The sequence below is a fragment of the Leucoraja erinacea genome, chromosome 34 (genome assembly GCF_028641065.1).
Source record: "Leucoraja erinacea ecotype New England chromosome 34, Leri_hhj_1, whole genome shotgun sequence".
NCBI lineage: Eukaryota > Metazoa > Chordata > Chondrichthyes > Rajiformes > Rajidae > Leucoraja > Leucoraja erinaceus.
The window spans coordinates 19,212,189-19,230,997 of record NC_073410.1 but is presented as its reverse complement, the minus strand read 5'-3'; the positions used below and the strand labels follow the sequence as shown (position 1 = coordinate 19,230,997).

Here is an 18,809-nt window from a genome sequence, read left to right as displayed (position 1 = left end):
ATAAGAATTTCATTGTCCCGTCCAGGACATATGACAATAAAACACTCTTGACACCGTCTCCGTTGTGACTATGGGGAGGGGTACCGAGGGCGGAGTTGCGGGATACGAAGGAGATGCGTGTGAGGGCCTCATCTATGATGGGAGAGGGGAACCCCTGCTCCCTAAAGAATGAGGACATCTCGAATGTCCTGATGTGGAACACCTAATCCTGGGCGCACATGTGGCGTAGGGAGCAGGGAGGTTCTACTGCAGTTGTACAGGGTCTTGGTGAGAGCACACCTGGAGTATTGTGTACAGTTTTGGTCTCCAAATCTGAGGAAAGACATACTTGCCATAGAGGGAGTACAGAGAAGTTTCACCAGACTGATTCCTGGGATGTCGGGACTTTCATATGAAGAAAGACTGGATAGACTCTGCTTGTAATCTCTAGAATTTAGAAGATTGAGGGGGGATCTTATAGAAACTTACAAAATTCTTAGGGGGTTGGACAGGCTAGATGCAGGAACATTGTTCCTGATGTTGGGGAAGTCCAGGACAAGGGGTCACAGTTTAAGGATAAAGGGGAAATCCTTTAGGACCGAGATGAGAAAAACATCTTTCACGCAGAGAGTGGTGAATCTCTGGAATTCTCTGCCACAGAAGGTAGTCGAGGCCAGTTCATTGGTTATATTTAAGAGGTAGTTCAATATGGCCCTTGTGGCTAAAGGGATCAGGGGGTATGGAGAGAAGGCAGGTACGGGATACTGAGTTGGATGATCAGCCATGATCATATTGAATGGCGGTGCAGGCTCGAAGGGCTGAATGGCCTACTCCTGCACCTATTTTCTATGTTTCTATGTAGACGGAGGAATTGGAAGTAGGGGATAGAGTCTTTGCAGGAAGCAGGATGGGAAGAAGTGTAGTCAAGAATGTTGTGGGAGTCAGTGGGTTTGTAATAACGTCAGTCGATAGTCTATCTCCTGTGATGGAGATTGTGAGATCAAGAAAGGGGTGGGAGGTGTCGGAGATGGTCCAAGTAAATTTGAGTGCAGGATGGAAATTGGTGGTGAAGTTAATAAAGTCCACGAGTTCTGCATGGGTGCAGGAGGTAGCACCAATGCAGTCGTCAATGTAAGGGAGATAGAGCTCGGTGATAGAGTCGGTGTTCACCTGGAACAGGGATTGTTCAACGTACCCTACAAAGAGGCAGGCATAGCTGGGACCCATGCGAGTGCCCAGAGCTATGCCTTAGATTCAGAGACATTGGGAAGTGGAAGGAGAAGTGATTAAGGGCGAGGGCCAGCTCTGCTCGGTGGAGGAGAGTATTGGTAGAGGGAAATTGGCTGGTTCGGTGGTCGAGGATTAAACAAATATCTATGACCTTCCTGGTGATGGATGGAGGTGTAGAGTGACTGAAGATCCATAGTAAAGATGAGGGAGCGGGGAGCTCGGAAAGCAGAAGTCATTAAAGAGACTAAGGGCATGTGGGGTATCTCGGACATTGGACAGGAGAGATTGGACCAGAGGGGATAGGATGGGGTCGAAGTATGTGGAAATCTGCAGTCCCTTGCAATGAGTTTATTGGGTTGGAAACACTGAGACAATACGCTTAGATCATGTGTAGGAAGGAACAACATATGTTGGTTTAACCAAAGATATAGGCGCACAAAGCTGTAGTAACTCAGCGGGACAGGCAGCATCTCTGGACAAGGAATGGGTAATGTTTCCGGTTGACACCCTTGTTCAGACAGAGTCAGGGGAAAGGGAAACGAGAGATATAGACGGTGATGTAGAGAGAACAAATGAGATATACAAGCAGTAACGATGATCAAGGAAAGGTGGAGCTCACAATGATCCATTGTTGGCTGTGGGCTAGGTGATAATTAGTTATACACAGTGAAACTCAACAGAACCATATATACACAAACCCACCCTCCACACATTGCCTGAGAGCTTGAACACCTTGAACCCCTAATTCATCAGGACTTAAACCCTTTTAAGGTGTGCACTGGTGTCCTGTTACAGTTGGTTTCCTGACCGTCCGGGGACCAAGATAGTGACCTTGCCTTCCTGGCGGCCCTGACTGGATACAATGGCCACAAACAACCGCTCCTGCTTGCTGAGAGAAGCAACAACTGTGGCACATACATGGCACCATTCCTGACGAGTCCCACGCTGGGATAGCAGGGGAAGCCCCAACCCCACATAGAATCACAGCCTGGGGGGAGAGTGTCGGGGAGGGTATTTGGGTATTTACACGATGGATTCTGACTGATTCCTGATCAGCGCGGGTGTCGGAGGTTTGTGGGGACAAGGGGTTGAGAGGGAAAGACAGATAAGCCATGATTGAATGGTAGTGGACTCGATGGGCCGAATGGTCTAATTTCGCTCCTATGACTTATGACGGAGGGCATGTGCAGCTTGGACATAGGACCAATGTGGGGTGACATGGTGTGGGTGTGCGTGGGCGTGCGAGTGCGTGGGTGTGAGCATGCGAGTGCGTGGTTGTGCAAGTATGCGGGTGTGTGGGTGTGGGCGTGCGAGTGCATGGTTGTGCAAGGATGCGGGTGTGTGGGTGTGAGCGTGCAAGTGCGTGGTTGTGCAAGTATGCGAGTGTGTGGGTGTGAGCGTGCAAGTGCGTGGTTGTGCAAGTATGCGGGTGTGTGGGTGTGGGCGTGCGAGTGCATGGTTGTGCAAGGATGCGGGTGTGTGTATGTGTGTCTGGGTGTGTGAGTGTGGGTGTGCGAGTGTGAAACACGGCCAAGCTGATTCAGGGATGATTGGATGAGGAGTAAGCAGAGCAGTGTGCCGGGCCTGGCTTCACCACATGGGATCCTTCCTCCCCTGAAGCAACGGCCTCACTGCTGCACTCGCTGACACACGTACACACGTTCCAGTGAGTAACGGAGCCACCAGTCGCTGCATGCTACTGCCTGGTCCAGTCACCGTGAGCAGCCCTCCCTCTTCCACCCCAGCCCCAGGCTGCTCACCGTACCGGGCCAGTCCCAACCTGACTCACCAGGAAGCAGCTGAGTAAGAGGCCGTCAGAGATAGCAAAGTGGTTAGTTTCGAGTTAGTGTGGAAACAAGCCCTTCACAGCACGCACCAACGATAATGAGGATGTAACTAGGAAAATGGACAAGGGAGAGCCAGTGGATGTAGTGTACCTGGACTTTCAGAAAGCCTTTGATTAGGTCCCACATAGGAGATTAGTGGGCAAAATTAGAGCACATGGTATTGGGGGTAGAGTACTGATGGATGGAACATTTGTTGGCAGTAGAGTAGAGTAACTCTACAAAGACTAGGGTTTAACGGCAGTGACTAGTGGGTTACCGCATGGCTCGGTGCTGGGACCGCAGTGACTAGTGGGTTACCCCATGGCTCGGTGCTGGGACCGCAGCTATTTACAATATACATCAATGATTTAGATGAAGGGATTCAAAGTAACATTAGCAAATTTGCAGATGACGCAAAGCTGGATGGCATTGTGAACTGTGAGGAGGATGCTATGAGAATGCAGGGTGACTTGGACAGGTTGGGGGTGTGGGCAGATGCATGGCAGTTTAATGTGGTTAAATGTCAGGTTATCCACTTTGGTGGCAAAAACAGGAAGGCAGATTATTATCTGAATGGTGTTGTTAGGAAAGGGGAAGTACAACGGGATCTGGGGGTCCTTGTTCATCAGTCACTGAAGGTAAGCAAGCAGGAACAGCAGGCAGTGAAGAAAGCTGATGGTATGTTGGCCTTCATAACAAGAGGAGTTGAGTATGGAAGCAAAGAGGTCCTTCGGCAGTTGTACAGGTCCCTGGTGAGACCACACATGAAGTATTGTGTGCAGTTTTGGTCTCCCAATCTGAGGAAGGACATTCTTGCTATTGAGGGAGTGCAGAGTAGGTTCACAAGGTTAATTCCCAGGATGGCGGGACTGTCATATGTTGAAAGAATGGAGTGAATGTGCTTGTGTATACTGGAATTTAGAAGGATGAGAGATCTTATTGAAACATATAAGATTATTATGGGATTGGACACGCTAGAGGCAGGAAACATATTCCCGATGTTGGGGTAGTCCAGAACCAGGGGCCACAGTTTAGGAATAAGTGGTTGACCATTTAGAACAGAGATGAGGAAAAACTTTTTCACCCACAGTGTTGGAATTCTCTGCCTCAGAAATCTTTGGAGGCCAATTCTCTGGATCCTTTTAAGAGATAGTTAGATAGAGCTCTTAAAGATAGCAGAGTCAAAGGAAATGTGGGAAAAAAAGCAGGAATGGGGTACAGATTGTGGATGATCAGCCATGATCACAATGAATGGTGGTGCTGGCTCGAAGGGCCGAATGGCCTCCTCCTGTACCTATTGTCTACTGTCACCCATACACGTGCACTAGTTTAATTTAAATACAGCGTGGAAACAGGCCCTTCGGCCCACTGAATCTGTGCTGACCAACAATCACCTATACACTATTCTATCCTACACACTCAAGGGACACCTTACAGAAGTTAGTTAACCTACAAACCCACAAGTCTTTGGGTGTGGAAGGAAACCAGAGCACCCAGAGGAAACCCATGTGGTCACAAGGAGAACGCACAAACCCCACACAGACAGCATCCGAGGTCAGGATCAAACTTGGATCTCTAGTGCCAGGTGGTAAGAGGAAGGGAAATCCAAAATTAAATCTACTTATGAAGTGATGCTAAATCAGTATTTTACACTGGAGCACAGACCATAACAGCACAGAAACAGCCCATAATGCCCGAGCAGACCCTAATGCCAAGTTAAACCAAGTTGATCCATATCCTTGCATATCCGTGTTAGTTTAATTTAGAGATACAGCGCGGAAACAGGCCCGTCAACCCACCAAGTCCACGCCGACCAGTGATCCCCGTACATTCACACTATTGTACACACATTAGGGACAGTTTACATGTATACCAAGCCAATGAACCTACAAACCTGTATATCTTTGGAGTGTGGGAGGAAACTGAAGATCTTGGAGAAACCCCACATGGTCATGGGAAGAACGTACAAACGCTGCCGGGACTGAACCAGGGTGATCAGCGCTGTAAGGCAGCAACTCTACTACTGCACCATCTTGCCTGTCTAAAAGCCTCTTAAACGCCGCTATTGTATCCGATTGCACCTCCATCCCTGACAGCACGTTCCACACACCTCTCATTCACTCTGTGTAAAATACTTGCCCTGCAAATCTCCTTTAACCCTTCCCCCTCTGACCTTAAAGCCAATTAACCAGCTACTTATGGTATTGTTATACCACTCCGATGCTTCTTATAACTGTATAAACTTCCATCATGTTTCCCCTCAACCTCTGATGCTCCAGTGAAAACAATCCAAGTTTGCCCAACCTCTCTCATGCCTAATATTCCCTAATCCTGGCAATATCCTGGTGAACCTCTTCTGCAGCTTCCCGCAGGCTCGGTGGCTGAAGGACCCGTTTCCACGCTGTATCTCTAAAGTGTAACGGTGGTGTCGAGACACGGGCCAGCTCACAGTCAGCAGATCACTGGGTTGGATATATCCTGGGTTACTGAGCGGAAGAGATCATCTAGTCTCTGGTTACACATAGAAGGTAGACCAGTACAGCATAGGACAAGGCCCTTCGGCCCACAATGTCCATGCTGGACATGATGCCATAAGCTAATCACCTCAGCCTGCATGTGATCCACATCCCTCCATATCCATTAACGCCACTTGAATGTTACAATCTTCCAAATTACACATAATGCAGGACGGGGAAATGTCAAATGCTGCACCCTTGTTCAAAAAAAACTGGTGCAGGAATACAGCAGGTATAGATAGATCAAGGAAGTTGAACCCAATGGTGGGGCCACTATTAGAAACAGTCAGGGATTGAATGAACAGTCGTTTGAACGTTGGAACTGTATCCTATTTACTAATGGGTAACTGGGCCTGTTTAGTGTTGAGAGATACAATGTGGAAACAGGACCATCGATCACCCGTTCACACTAGTTATATGTTATCCCACTTTCTCATCCACTCCCGACACAATCGGGGCAATTTACAGAGAGCCAATTAACCTGCAAACCTGGATGTCTTTGGGATGTGGGAGGAAGCGTTTGAGAGGGGCAAAGCTTAAAGGAGATGTGTGGGAACAACATTGTTTTAAAAACGGAGGGTGGTGAGTGCCAGGAACGTGATGCCAAGGTTGGTAGTGGAGGCAGATGCAATAGTGGTATTTAAAAGGCTAGCTAGGCACATGGATATTAAAGGAATGGAGGTATATGCATTACGTGTGGGTAGATAAGAAATTATCTTGGCATCATGTTCGGCACAGACATTGTGGGCCAAAGGGTTTGTTCTTGTCAAGTTGGAGCACCCAGAGAAATCCCATGCATTTACAGGGAGAACATACAAACTCCGTGCAAACAGAATAGAACCTGGGTCTCTGGCACTGTGAGGCAGCAACTCTACCGCTGCACCACCACGCTATCCTAACTAGTGGACCGGGAAGATGTGTCGTTGTCCAGGAGCCGACACCAGAACCACTGCCTTTCATCGTGTAGATCAATGACCTCTAAGGTGCAGCCCAGACCATCACACAAATCAACCTCCCTTCCACTGACTCCATCTACATTTCACCCTGCCTCGGCAAGGTCAACAGCATAATTAAGGACCGTGGCCACTCACTCTTCTCCCATCAGGCAAGAGATACAGAAGTTTGTAAACACACACCTCCAGATTCAGGGACAGTTCCTTCTCTGCTGTTATCAGGCAACCGAACCATCCTATCACCAGCTCGAGAGCGGTCCTGAACTACTATCTACCTCAATGGAGACCAGTATGCGATTGCATGCGTCTAGCACGACCAAACGTGGTCGCTTGAGGCGTACGGCTGTGCGGGGCCGGTCCCACTTCTAACGACGGAGGCGTATGGAGTTGTGCGGAGCTGGTCCCGACATCATACTCACCAATCAGCTGGGCAGGAGGTGGGCCGACTGAATTTGTATGTCGCACGGCGTCGGGCGGTGACGTCATCATGCAACGGCACGCCGGGCGGTGACTTCATCGCGCAACGCTAGGCGTATGCCATAAAGACGCTGCGTACGCCCTCAATGCGCCTGTGGGCCGACAGGCCGTTTTGCGCGCGGAATTTTCGGACAGTGCAAGATTTTCGGAGCCCCGCGCGATGTCGGGACCAGCCCCGCACAATTCCATACGCCTCCGCGGTTCGAATTGGGACCGGCCTTGCGCCTCAAGCGACCACATTTGGTCGCGCTAGATGCATGCAATCGCATGCTGGTGGGACAGGCCCTTAACTAAGATCAGACTATACTGGCTTAACCTTCTACTAAACGTTACTCATGTTATTCCCTGTGTCATGTATCTGTAAATTGTGGATGGCGTGAATGTAATCATGTATTGTCTTTCGCTGACTGGTTACCACACAACAAAAGCTTTTTACTGTACCTCGGTACACGTGACAATAAACTAAACTCAAATTCCAAGAGTTCCAGTATCCCAGGAATGAGTGGATTAACCTATGATGAGCGTTTGACGGCACTGGGCCTGTACCCACTGGCATTTAGAAGAATGAGTGGGGACATCATTGAAACATACCGGTTCGTGAAAGGCTTGGATAGAGTGGATGTGAAGAGGATGTTTCCACTAGTGGGAGAGTCTGGGCCTAGAATTAAAGGACGTTATTTTAGGAAGGAGATGGAGGAATTTCTTTAGTCAGAGGGTGGTGAATCTGTGAAATTCTTTGCTATAGAAGGCTGTGGAGGCCAAGTCAGTGGATATATTTAAGGCAGAGATAGATTCTTGATTAGTACAGGTGTCAGAGGTTATGGAGAGAAGGCAGGAGAACGGGGTCAGGAGGGAGAGATAGATCAGCCATGGTTGAATGGCAGAGTAGACTTGATGGGCCGAATGTCCTAATTCTACTCCTATTTCTTATGACCAAGAGGCCACCAAGCCAGGCGACTCTGTGTTAAAGTGGATCTGTAATCATTCATTACAGTCGTTCCACCCTTGTAAACATCTACTCCAACAGCTGCCTTTCACACTCGATTCTGTTTATCCTGCATGTACACACTGTGGACGGATGGACAGCTTGATTGTAATCTTGTAGAGTTTCCCTGCTGACTAGTTGGAATGCAACAAAAAACCTTTCACTGTACCTCGGTACAAGTGACCATAATAAACTAAACTAAACTGAAGGGCAAATGTGGGACAAGCTGCAGAACGGGTTTGGAAATAAACATTCAGGATGTTGTGATCTGTAAATAGTGGCACAGGAGACCAAGAGCCAGACAGTCGGGATGAACCACAACTAGTGGAATGAATCCACCACAGGAAATATTTTTTTAGTGTTTAGAGATACAGTACGGAAATAGGCCCTTCGGCCCACTACGTCCGCACCGACCAGCAATCCCCGTACACTAATACTATCCTACACATACTAGGGACAATTTACATTTGTACTAAGCTAATTAACCTACAAGCCTGTACATCTTTGGAGTGTGGGAGGAAACCGAAGATCTCAGAGAAAACCCACGTCTTCACGGGGAGAACGTACAAACACCGTACAGACAGCACCTATAGTCAGGACCGAACCCGGGTCTCTGGCGCTGTGAGGCAGCAACTCTATCGCTGCACCACCATGCCACCCCTTGAATTGAGAGATTGAACGGCGTTGGATTTCAAGGAGATCTGCCCACCCGTGAACACAGGACACTGAGAACAGCTTGCAGGCAGTGCCTCACTCACTCAGCAGCCAAGTGTGTGGTTAGCCGGCGGTGGCAGAGTGTGAGAGGTGGCTCGCTTCACTGGTGGGTTAGTCATGCAGGGGCACATGAAGCAGGATGGGCCCAGGTTCACTACAACCAACGGGACAGAGTGATCTCATGAAAACATACAAAGTGCTTGCAAACTGACTGAGTTTTGTCTCAGTAACTGAGACTTGCAAACTATGACTTCCCTGCAAATTCATTGTGATCATGGCTGATCGTCCCCAATCAATAACCCGTGCTTGCCTTCTCCCCCCATACCCCTTGATTCCACTAGCCCCTAGAGCTCTATATAACTCTCTCTTAAATCCATCCAGTGAATTGGCTGCCCTCTGTGGCAGGGAATTACACAAATTTACAACTCTCTGGGTGAAAATGTTTTTTCTCACTTCAGTCTTCAATGGCCTCCCCTTTATTCTAAGACTGTGGCCCTTGGTTCTAGACTCGCCCAACATTGGGACCATTTTTCCTGCATCTAGCTTGTCCAGTCCTCTTATAATTTTATATGTTTCTATAAGAACCCCCCTCATTCTTCTAAACTGCGGAGCAGAGAGATCTGAAAAAACCTCGAAAGAAAAGTCTGAAGTCTCTCAGTCTGAAGAATCTACACCTGAAACGTCACCTACACATGTTCTCCACAGACGCTGTCCAACCAGCTTACTCCAGAGTTACTCCAGCACTTTGCGCCTTTGTTTGTAAGTCAGCATCTGCAGTTCCTTGTTTCCACACCTCAAAGTAATTAGTTGACCAGTTAGGGCAGAGGTGTGGGAGATTCCTACAGCTGGAAGTGATATGAATCTTTGGAGGTCTTTCTGTTTAGGTTCATTATTGTCATGTGTACCGAGGTACAGTGAATGGTGGTTCAGACTGAATGTATTGAAGGGATATCAAGGGAAGCAGGTTAGTGGAGGGAAGGGATATTGAGGCAAAAGATCTACGATGATTTTAATTTCAGTTTAGTTCAGAGATACAGCGTGGAAATAAATGGGGAGCGAGAATTGGAAGAGCAAATATGTAAGGAGATCGCAGATATTAATAGTAAGCACAAGGTAGTGATTGTGGGAGATTTCAATTTTCCACACATAGACTGGGAAACACATTCTGTAAATGGGCTGGATGGTTTGGAGTTTGTAAAATGTGTGCAGGATAGTTTTTTGCAGCAATACATAGAGGTACCTACTAGAGAAGGCGGTGCTGGACCTCCTGTTACGAAATGAGACGGATCAGGTGGCAGAGGTATGCGTTGGGGAACAGTTCGGGTCCAGTGATCACAATACCATTAGTTTCAATATAATTATGGAGAGGGTCAGAACTGGACCTAGGGTTGAGATTTTTGATTGGAGAAAGGCTAACTTTGAGGAGATGCGAAAGGATTTAAAATGAGTGAATTGGGACATTTTGTTTTATGGGAAAGATGTGGAAGAGAAATGGAGGACATTTAAAGGTGAATTTTTAAGAGTACAGAATCTTTATGTCCCTGTTCGGATGAAAGGAAATAGTAAAAATTGGAAAGAGCCATGGCTTTCAAGGGAAATTGGACACTTGGTTTGGAAAAAAGAGAGATCTACAATAATTATAGGCAGCATGGAGTAAATGAGGTTATTGAGGAGTATAAAGAATGTAAAAAGAATCTTAAGAAAGAAATTAGAAAAGCTAAAAGAATATATGAGGTTGCTTTGGCAAGGAAGGTGAAAGTAAATCCAAAGGGTTTCTACAGCTATATTAATAGCAAAAGGATAACGAGGGATAAAATTGGTCCATTAGAGAGTCAGAGTGGACAGCTATCTGCAGAGCCAAAAGAGATGGGGGAGATATTGAACAATTTATTTTCTTTGGTATTCACCAAGGAGAAGGATATTAAATTATGTGAGGTAAGGGAAACAAGTAGAGTAGCTATGGGAACTATGAGATTCAAAGAAGAGGAAGTACTGGCACTTTTGAGAAATATAAAAGTGGATAAGTCTCCAGGTCTGGACAGGATATTCCCTAGGACATTGTGGGAAGTTAGTGTAGAAATAGCAGGGGCTGTGACAGGAATATTTCAAATGTCATTAGAAACGGGAATAGTGCCGGAGGATTGGCGTACTGCGCATGTTGTTCCATTGTTTAAAAAGGGTTCTAAGAGTAAACCTAGCAATTATAGACCTGTTAGTTTGATGTCAGTGGTGGGCAAATGAATGGAAAAGATACTTAGAGATATTATATATAAGCATCTGGATACACAGGGTCTGATTAGGAACAGTCAACATAGATTTGTGCCTGGAAGGTCATGTTTGACTAATCTTCTTGAATTTTTTGAGGAGGTTACTCGGGAAATTGATGAGGGTAAAACAGTGGATGTTGTAGCAAGATGGATTCAACAGTGGCTGAATGGGAGATGCCAGAGAGTAATGGTGGATGGTTGTTTGTCAGGTTGGAGGCCAGTGACTAGTGGGGTGCCACAGGGATCTGTGTTGGGTCCACTGTTGTTTGTCATGTACATCAATGATCTGGATGATGGTGTGGTAAATTGGATTAGTAAGTATGCAGAAGATACTAAGATAGGTGGTGTTGTGGATAATGAAGTAGATTTTCAAAGACTACAGAGAGATTTATGCCAGTTGGAAGAGTAGGCTGAAAGATGGCAGATGGAGTTTAATGCTGATAAGTGTGAGGTGCTACATCTTGGCAGGACAAATCAAAATAGGACATACATGGTAAATGGTAGGGAATTGAAGAATGCAGTTGAACAGAGGGATCTGGGAATAACTGTGCACAGTTCCCTGAAGGTGGAATCTCATGTAGATAGGGTGGTAAAGAAACTTTTGGTGTGCTGGCCTTTATAAATCAGAGCATTGAGTATAGAAGTTGGGATGTAATGTTAAAATTGTACAAGGCATTGGTGAGGCCAATTCTGGAGTATGGTGTACAATTTTGGTCGCCTAATTATAGGAAGGATGTCAACAAAATAGAGAGAATACAGAGGAGATTTACCAGAATGTTGCCTGGGTTTCAGCAACTAAGTTACAGAGAAAGGTTGAACAAGTTAGGTCTTTATTCTTTGGAGCGCAGAAGGTTAAGGGGGGACTTGATAGAGGTCTTTAAAATGATGAGAGGGGATAGACAGAGTTGACGTGGATAAGCTTTTCCCACAGAGAGTAGGGAAGATTCAAACAGGAGGACATGACTTGAGAATTAAGGGACAGAAGTTTAGGGGTAACATGAGGGGGAACTTCTTTACTCAGAGAGTGGTGGCTGTGCGGAATGAGCTTCCAGTGAAGGTGGTGGAGGCAGGTTCGATTTTATCATTTAAAAATAAATTGGATAGTTATATGGACGGGAAAAGAATGGAGGGTTATGGTCTGAGCGCATGTATATGGGACTAGGGGAGAATACGTGTTCGACATGGACTAGAAGGGCCGAGATGGCCTGTTTCCATGCTGTAATTGTTATATGGTTATATGGTTAAATAGACCCTTTGGCCCACCAAGTCCGCACTGGCCAGTTATCTCCAACACACTAGTTATATCTAAAGCACTATCAACAATGTTACTGAAGCCAATTAACCTACAAACAAGTACATCTTTGGGATATGGGAGGAGACCGGAGCACCCAGAGACAACCCACGCGGTCACAGGGAGAACGTGCAAACTCCATACAGACAGCACCCGTAGTCAGGACGGAACCCAGGTCTCTGGCGCTGTGAGGCAGCAATTCTACAGCTGCGCCATCGTGGCGCTCATCTTTAAAGTGGGAAGTAACACTGGTGGCCCACACTGAGCAGAGGCCATCTCAAACAGGAGCCTCCAGCCTTACATCCATCCCAGAAACACTAACATCCGACACATCCCCACTGTCGGGGAATGTAACTCGACAGCCAACACCATCTCTCCAAGAGCAACAATGTGGTCAAGCTGGAGAGGGGACAGGGAAGATTTACCAGGATGCTGCCAAGAATCGAGGGTGGGAACTATAGGAGAGATTGAGCAGGCAACGACTTTATTCCTTGCAGCGCAGGAGGATGAGGGGTGATCTGATACAGGTGTATAAAATCATGAGCGGAATAGATCGGATGAATGCACAGAGTCTCTTGGCGAGGGGGGAAAGATTTAATAGGTACCTGAGGGGTAACTTTTTCACATGGGTGTATGGAACGAGCTGCTGGAGGAGGTAGTTGAGGCAGGGACTATCACATTGTTTAAAAACCTATAATATACATGGATAAGACAAGTTTAGAGGGATATGGGTAGTGTAGATGGAGCAGGTTGGTCAACATGGATAAGTTGGGCTGAAGAGCTTGTTTCCACGCTGTATCACAGGTCAGTGCTTGCTATCCTGCAGTGTTACTCCCCAGAGCTCTCCCCGGTCACCAGTGTGATCAAACACTCTCCCTTGCCCGCTGACTCTAACTGGGTGCGGGCAGTTACCTCCCCATCAATGAACCAACGTCCAGGACTGTTCTTTTATCTGTCGTAAGATTGTTTATCTTACTTGCAAGATTCACTTCCTCTTTCGTTTCCGTTTCAGTCAGGACGATGCTGCATAGTTATCCAACGTGTGAAGGAAGAGGCCAGTGAGAACCAGGGGAAAGCTTCCAGAGACAGGAGGAGCTTCCTATCTGGCCCTTAGGAATGCTGGGGCAGTATCACATTGATTCAGGCTGAGAGCGGAGGCGTGGGGCAGGGGCATGTCACGGTCAAACATTGTGTAAACAAAGTGAACTCCTCCAAACTGGTGTCGCACAGTCAGACACACTGACACAGACACACACACAGACACACACACACACACAGACACACACACACAGACACACACACACACACAGACACACACACAGACATACACATAGACATACGTACACACACACAGACACATACGTACACACATACACACACACACACACACAGACGTACACACACACACAGACATACACACAGTCATACATTCACCCTCACCAGAGACATACGTGCACACTCACACAGAGACAGAGACACACACATAGATATACAGAGACATATATGCACACACTCACATAGAGCCACACACATTCACACAGACACATCAGAGATATATGTACACACACAATGCACATCAGAGATGTATACACACACACACACTCACAGGGACACACACTCACACACAGACATACGTACACTCACACACAGAGACATGCAGAGACACTCACACAGAGACATAAAGACACACACACACACACACATAGAGACACACACACTCACACAGAGACGTACACATACAGACATACGTACACACACAGACATACAGAGACACGCACACTCACACACACTGACAGAGACATACACAGACATACGCACACACACACACACTCACACACTCAGAGACATGCATACACAGACACAAAGACACTCACACAGAGACATACGTACACACACACTGAGACATACACAGAGACATACGTACACAAACACACACACAGACATAGACACACACACACAGACGTACACACACACACACATACAGAGAGACATACACAGTCATACATTCACCCTCACCAGAGACATACGTGCGCACTCAGAGACAGAGACACACACATAGATATACAGAGACATATATGCACACACACTCGCATAGAGACACACGCATTCACACAGACACATCAGAGATATATGTACACACACACACACATCAGAGATGTATACACACACACTCACAGGGCCACACGCTCACAGAGACACACACAGACATACTTACACACGCACAAAAAGCGAGACACATCCAGACACATTCTTACACACATAGAGACGCACACAGACACATACGCAGACACACAGGCACATTAACACATATACACGCATAGACAAACGCAGACACACATGCACAAACACATACGCAAACAGAGACACACACACAGAGCCACACAGACAGAAAGTAAATATTGACAGTGGATGAGGGAGCTGTTATCACAGCATGTTTGCGATGCCACAGCATTGTGCAAGATGACACAACTAGTGGGGGTGGGGGCGAGGAGGGTGCCAGGCAAGGCAGCCAGTCTCACAGAGTGCGTGTGTGTGCTGCAATGTATGTTTGTGCTGATAAATGCAATCCCGAGCATGCAGACTGGACAAAAGGCTAGGGTGGTGACTGAGGACAGGGATGTTCACAGCTCCCAGCCCTTCACTGCTGCTCAGTGAGGCAGCCACAGTCCCGTGTTCACCAACGTGCCGTAGAGTCAGGCGCTCACTAAATGCAGCCTATTGGCATGCTGTCTCCTGCACAGAATGTCCCTATTCGAGAGGCAGGAACAGAGAGTGAACAGCCTGCAGATGCTGGAATCCAGCAGCAACACAGTGTTGGAGGAACTCAGCGGGTCAGGCAGCATCTGTGGAGAGACATTTCGGGTCGGGACCTTTTAGTTGAGTTCAGAGATACAGCGCGGAAACAGGCCCTTCATCCCAACGAGTCCGTACCGACCAGTAATTCCAGCACACTAACACCATCCTATCCCAGGGACAATTTTTTACATTTATACCAAGCCATTTAACCTACAAACCTTCACGTCTTTGGAGAGTTGGAGGGAACCAAAGTTCTCGGAGAAAACCCACGCATGCCACGGAGGGAACGTACAAACTCCTTACAGACAGCACCTGTAGTCAGGATCAAACCCCTCTTCAGACTGACTGTAGTGGGGGGGGGGGGAGAAGCTGGTAAAGACATGTGGTAGCGGAACTAAGCCTGGCAAGTGATAGGTGGATACAAGTCTGTACGGATGTTTTTGTACGATCTCCCAGTGACCACGTGGGTTTTCTCCAGCTGCTCCGGTTTCCTCCTACACTCCAAAGACTAATTGGCTTTGGTAAAAATTGTAAATTGTCCGTGGTGTAGGATAGTGCTAGTGTACAAGGTGATCGCTGGTCGGCATGGACTCTGTGGGCCGAAGGGCCTGTTTCCGCACTGTATCTCTAAACTAAACTAGAGAGTCTCGACTCAAAACGTCACCTGTCCATTCCCTCCACAGATGCTACCTGACCCCCTGAGGGAGGGGGAAGTGGGATGTTACTTACAATTAGAGAATTCAGTGTTCATTACATCACATAATGACTGACCCGCCCCAATCCCTTTGTTCTGTACACAACTGACACAGGCATGTGTCCACCACACTGTGATCTCCACTCTGCCCCAACACACACAATCTGGAAGCAAAGGTCCAGATCCCTGCCAACTGCTTCCTGGGATTACTCCTGAATCAGCTTACCTCTGTATTCCCCAACTCTGAGAAATAGTTCCTCACATCCACTCTCCCACAACCTGCATCACTGGAGATAGGTCAGTGAGATGGTCCAAACCTCCAAAGTCAAATGGGTCACAATCCACATTTACGCAACTGCTTCCAATACGACCGTTTAGCCCGAGATTTCATTAGGAAGATGAGAGAGAGAAGCCAAATCACAGAACAGAGAACGGTACATCACAAGAACAGGCCGTTCGGCCCCCAATGCCCGTGCCAAATATGATACCAAGCCGATCACATATCTACCTGCACGTGGTTTTTTAAATTCCACCATTGCATCTGCCTCCCCCACCAGCAAGTTCCAGGCACCTACTCATCTCTGTGTAAAAAAACTTGCCCTGCACATCTCCTTTAAACTTTGCCCCTCTCACCTTAAAGCTGTGCCCTCTAGTATTTGATTCTGAGATTCTGACCCTATTAGATCAGTACGTCAGGGTGTCAGGGGTTATGGGGAGAAGGCAGGAGAATGGGGTTTGGAGGGTGAAATAGATCAGCCATGATTGAATAGTGGAGCAGACTTGATGGGCCGAATAGCCTAATTCTGCTCCTAAAGCTTATGACCTTATGAGTTATCTATACCACTCATAATTCTACATACCTTTCCCAAGATTGAAAAACTAAATATCAGCGGGCACAGCTTTAAGGTGAGAGTTGCAAAGTTTAAAGGAGATATGCGGGGCAAGTTGTTTTTTTAAACGTGGAGATATCAGCATGTGTGAGAATTCTCAGTTAACAGAGCCACTGCCTCACAGCGCCAGAGACCAGGGTTCAATCCCGAGCTCAGGTGCTGTCTGTGTGGTGTTTGCATGTTCTCCCTGTGACCATAGGTGTTGCCGGCCACTGTAAACTGTCTCCCAGTGCAGGGGTGGGTGGGTGGGTGAGTGGTGGAATCAGGAGGAGAGGAGACACTGTGGGAGCGAATAGCCAAGTGATGGAATATGAGTTCTAGTATTCAGGGGAACTCGCTGAACTGAGGGTCTGTTCCTGTGCTGGGATTCCATACCTCATAACCTGGTGCCCACACAACAACTTTCCCCTCAATGTCGGCTAGACAAAGGAGATAGTGATGGACTTCAAGAAGCAAAGCGCTACCCATGCGCCAGTTTGCATTGATGGTGCTGAAGCAGAAATGGTTGAAAACTTTATGTTCCAAGGTGTCGATATCACCAACAACTTCTCCTGGATATTGAAGCAACAACCAATGCCTAAACCTCCTTAGGATGTTCGACATGTCCCCTACAACTCTCACCAACTTCTACAGATGTGCTGTGGAAAGCATTTTATCAGGATGCATCACAGCTCGGTTTGGGAACAGCTCCATCCAAGACCGCAAGAAATTGCAGCAAATTGTGGACGCAGCCCAGACCATCACACAAACCAATACCCTTCCATCGCCTCCATCTACACCTCACGCTGCCTCAGCAAGGGCAAGGCCAGCAGCATCATCAGGGACCAGTCTCACCCCGGTCACTCCTTCTCCCCTCGTCCATTGGGCAAGAGGTACACAAGTGTGAAAACAGATTCAGGGACAGTTTCTTCACAGTTTTCTCAGGCAACTGAACCGTCCTATCACCAACTAGAGAGCAGTCCTGAGCTAATATGTATCTCTTTGGACATCCTCGTTTACTCTTTAATCAGACTTTATCTTGCACTAAATGTTATCCTGTCTGCCTGTCTGATGGAGGCCAATGTGCCTAAAGCCTTTTTAACCAGCGCCTCCACCTTGAAGGAAGCATACGGTGTGATGCCAGGGTAAGGGGTGGCTGTGTCTGCCATCTCTCCCCACCACAAGATGCGTTACACCAGCTGCAGGTTGCAGCGTTTCCTGCACAAACCTGGCGCCGCTCTCGCCCCTCGCTCTCACCCGCAGCGCAGGCGGCAACAGCGGCTCCTCGTCCCGGTCACCGGGGGCAAAGTGTCCAGGGTAAGGCCGGGCCGGACCGGACCGTCCCGGGTCAATGCGGCCAGGACTCCGGGAATTTCATTGGACCACCCATCCACCCACTCACTCACTCCCGCCCGGCGCTGCCACTCGCCCCACCTCCCCCACACCGCCGCGGCGGGTCCCCCTCCCCTTTCCTCCCCTTCTCCTCCTCCTCCTCCCTCCTCCTCCTCCTCCTCCTCCCCCTTTCCCCCCTCCCTCCCCTCCATCCCGCTCCCCCCGCCCCCTCCTCTCATCCCTCCCTCTCCTCTCTCCTCCCCCCTCGCCCCGCCCCGGCCCCACTCACCCCAGAAGACGACGTTGAGGCCGAACAGCAGGTACTTGTAGAGGCAGCTGACCTGCCGCTGCTTGTAGAACGGCATCTTCACACACACTCCCTCCCTCCCTGCCCGGGACACCAGCCCCGCGCTCCCTCCCTCCCTCCCCGAGTCGCTCTGTCTGTCTGTCTGTCCCCTGTGTCCTGTCCCCGGCGGCGGCTCCTGACTGAAGGCGGAGCAGGAAGCGCAGCGGCCGTCCCCGCCTCACTACAAACCCGGAACAAGGTGGCAGATGAGAGGGAGGGACAGAGACAGGGTGACGGTGAGGCCATGGGAGGGGTTGTGGACCGCTCTGTGTCCATGTGTTGTCTGTAATCCCCGGGTGTGCGGTCACTACACTTAGCCCCTTCTCACCTTCAACTCATAGTTGAGTAGAGTTTATTGTATTGTGTCCCGAGGTACAGTGAAACACTTTTGTTGCGGACCAACCTGCCAGCGGAGAGTCTTTACCTGTTAAATCAAGCCGTCCACAGTGTACTGTTACAGGATAAAGGCTGTACGTGAATCGTGTACATAAATATACGTGAACACTATACATTATTACATATCACTATACATTG

The 18,809-nt window shown here is 48.1% G+C and overlaps 1 protein-coding gene across 1 annotated transcript in view; it reads right to left on the bottom strand.

Moving 5' to 3' along the window:
• Positions 1 to 18,327, bottom strand: part of LOC129713069 (tetraspanin-5-like) — a 50,290-nt gene extending 31,963 nt beyond the window's left edge. The window contains exon 1 of the mRNA XM_055661947.1: positions 18,221 to 18,327. Coding sequence (XP_055517922.1) covers positions 18,221 to 18,294 — 74 coding nt within the window. The 5' untranslated portion in view covers positions 18,295 to 18,327. The remainder of the gene's footprint in view (positions 1 to 18,220) is intronic.
• Positions 18,328 to 18,809: the final 482 nt, after the last annotated feature.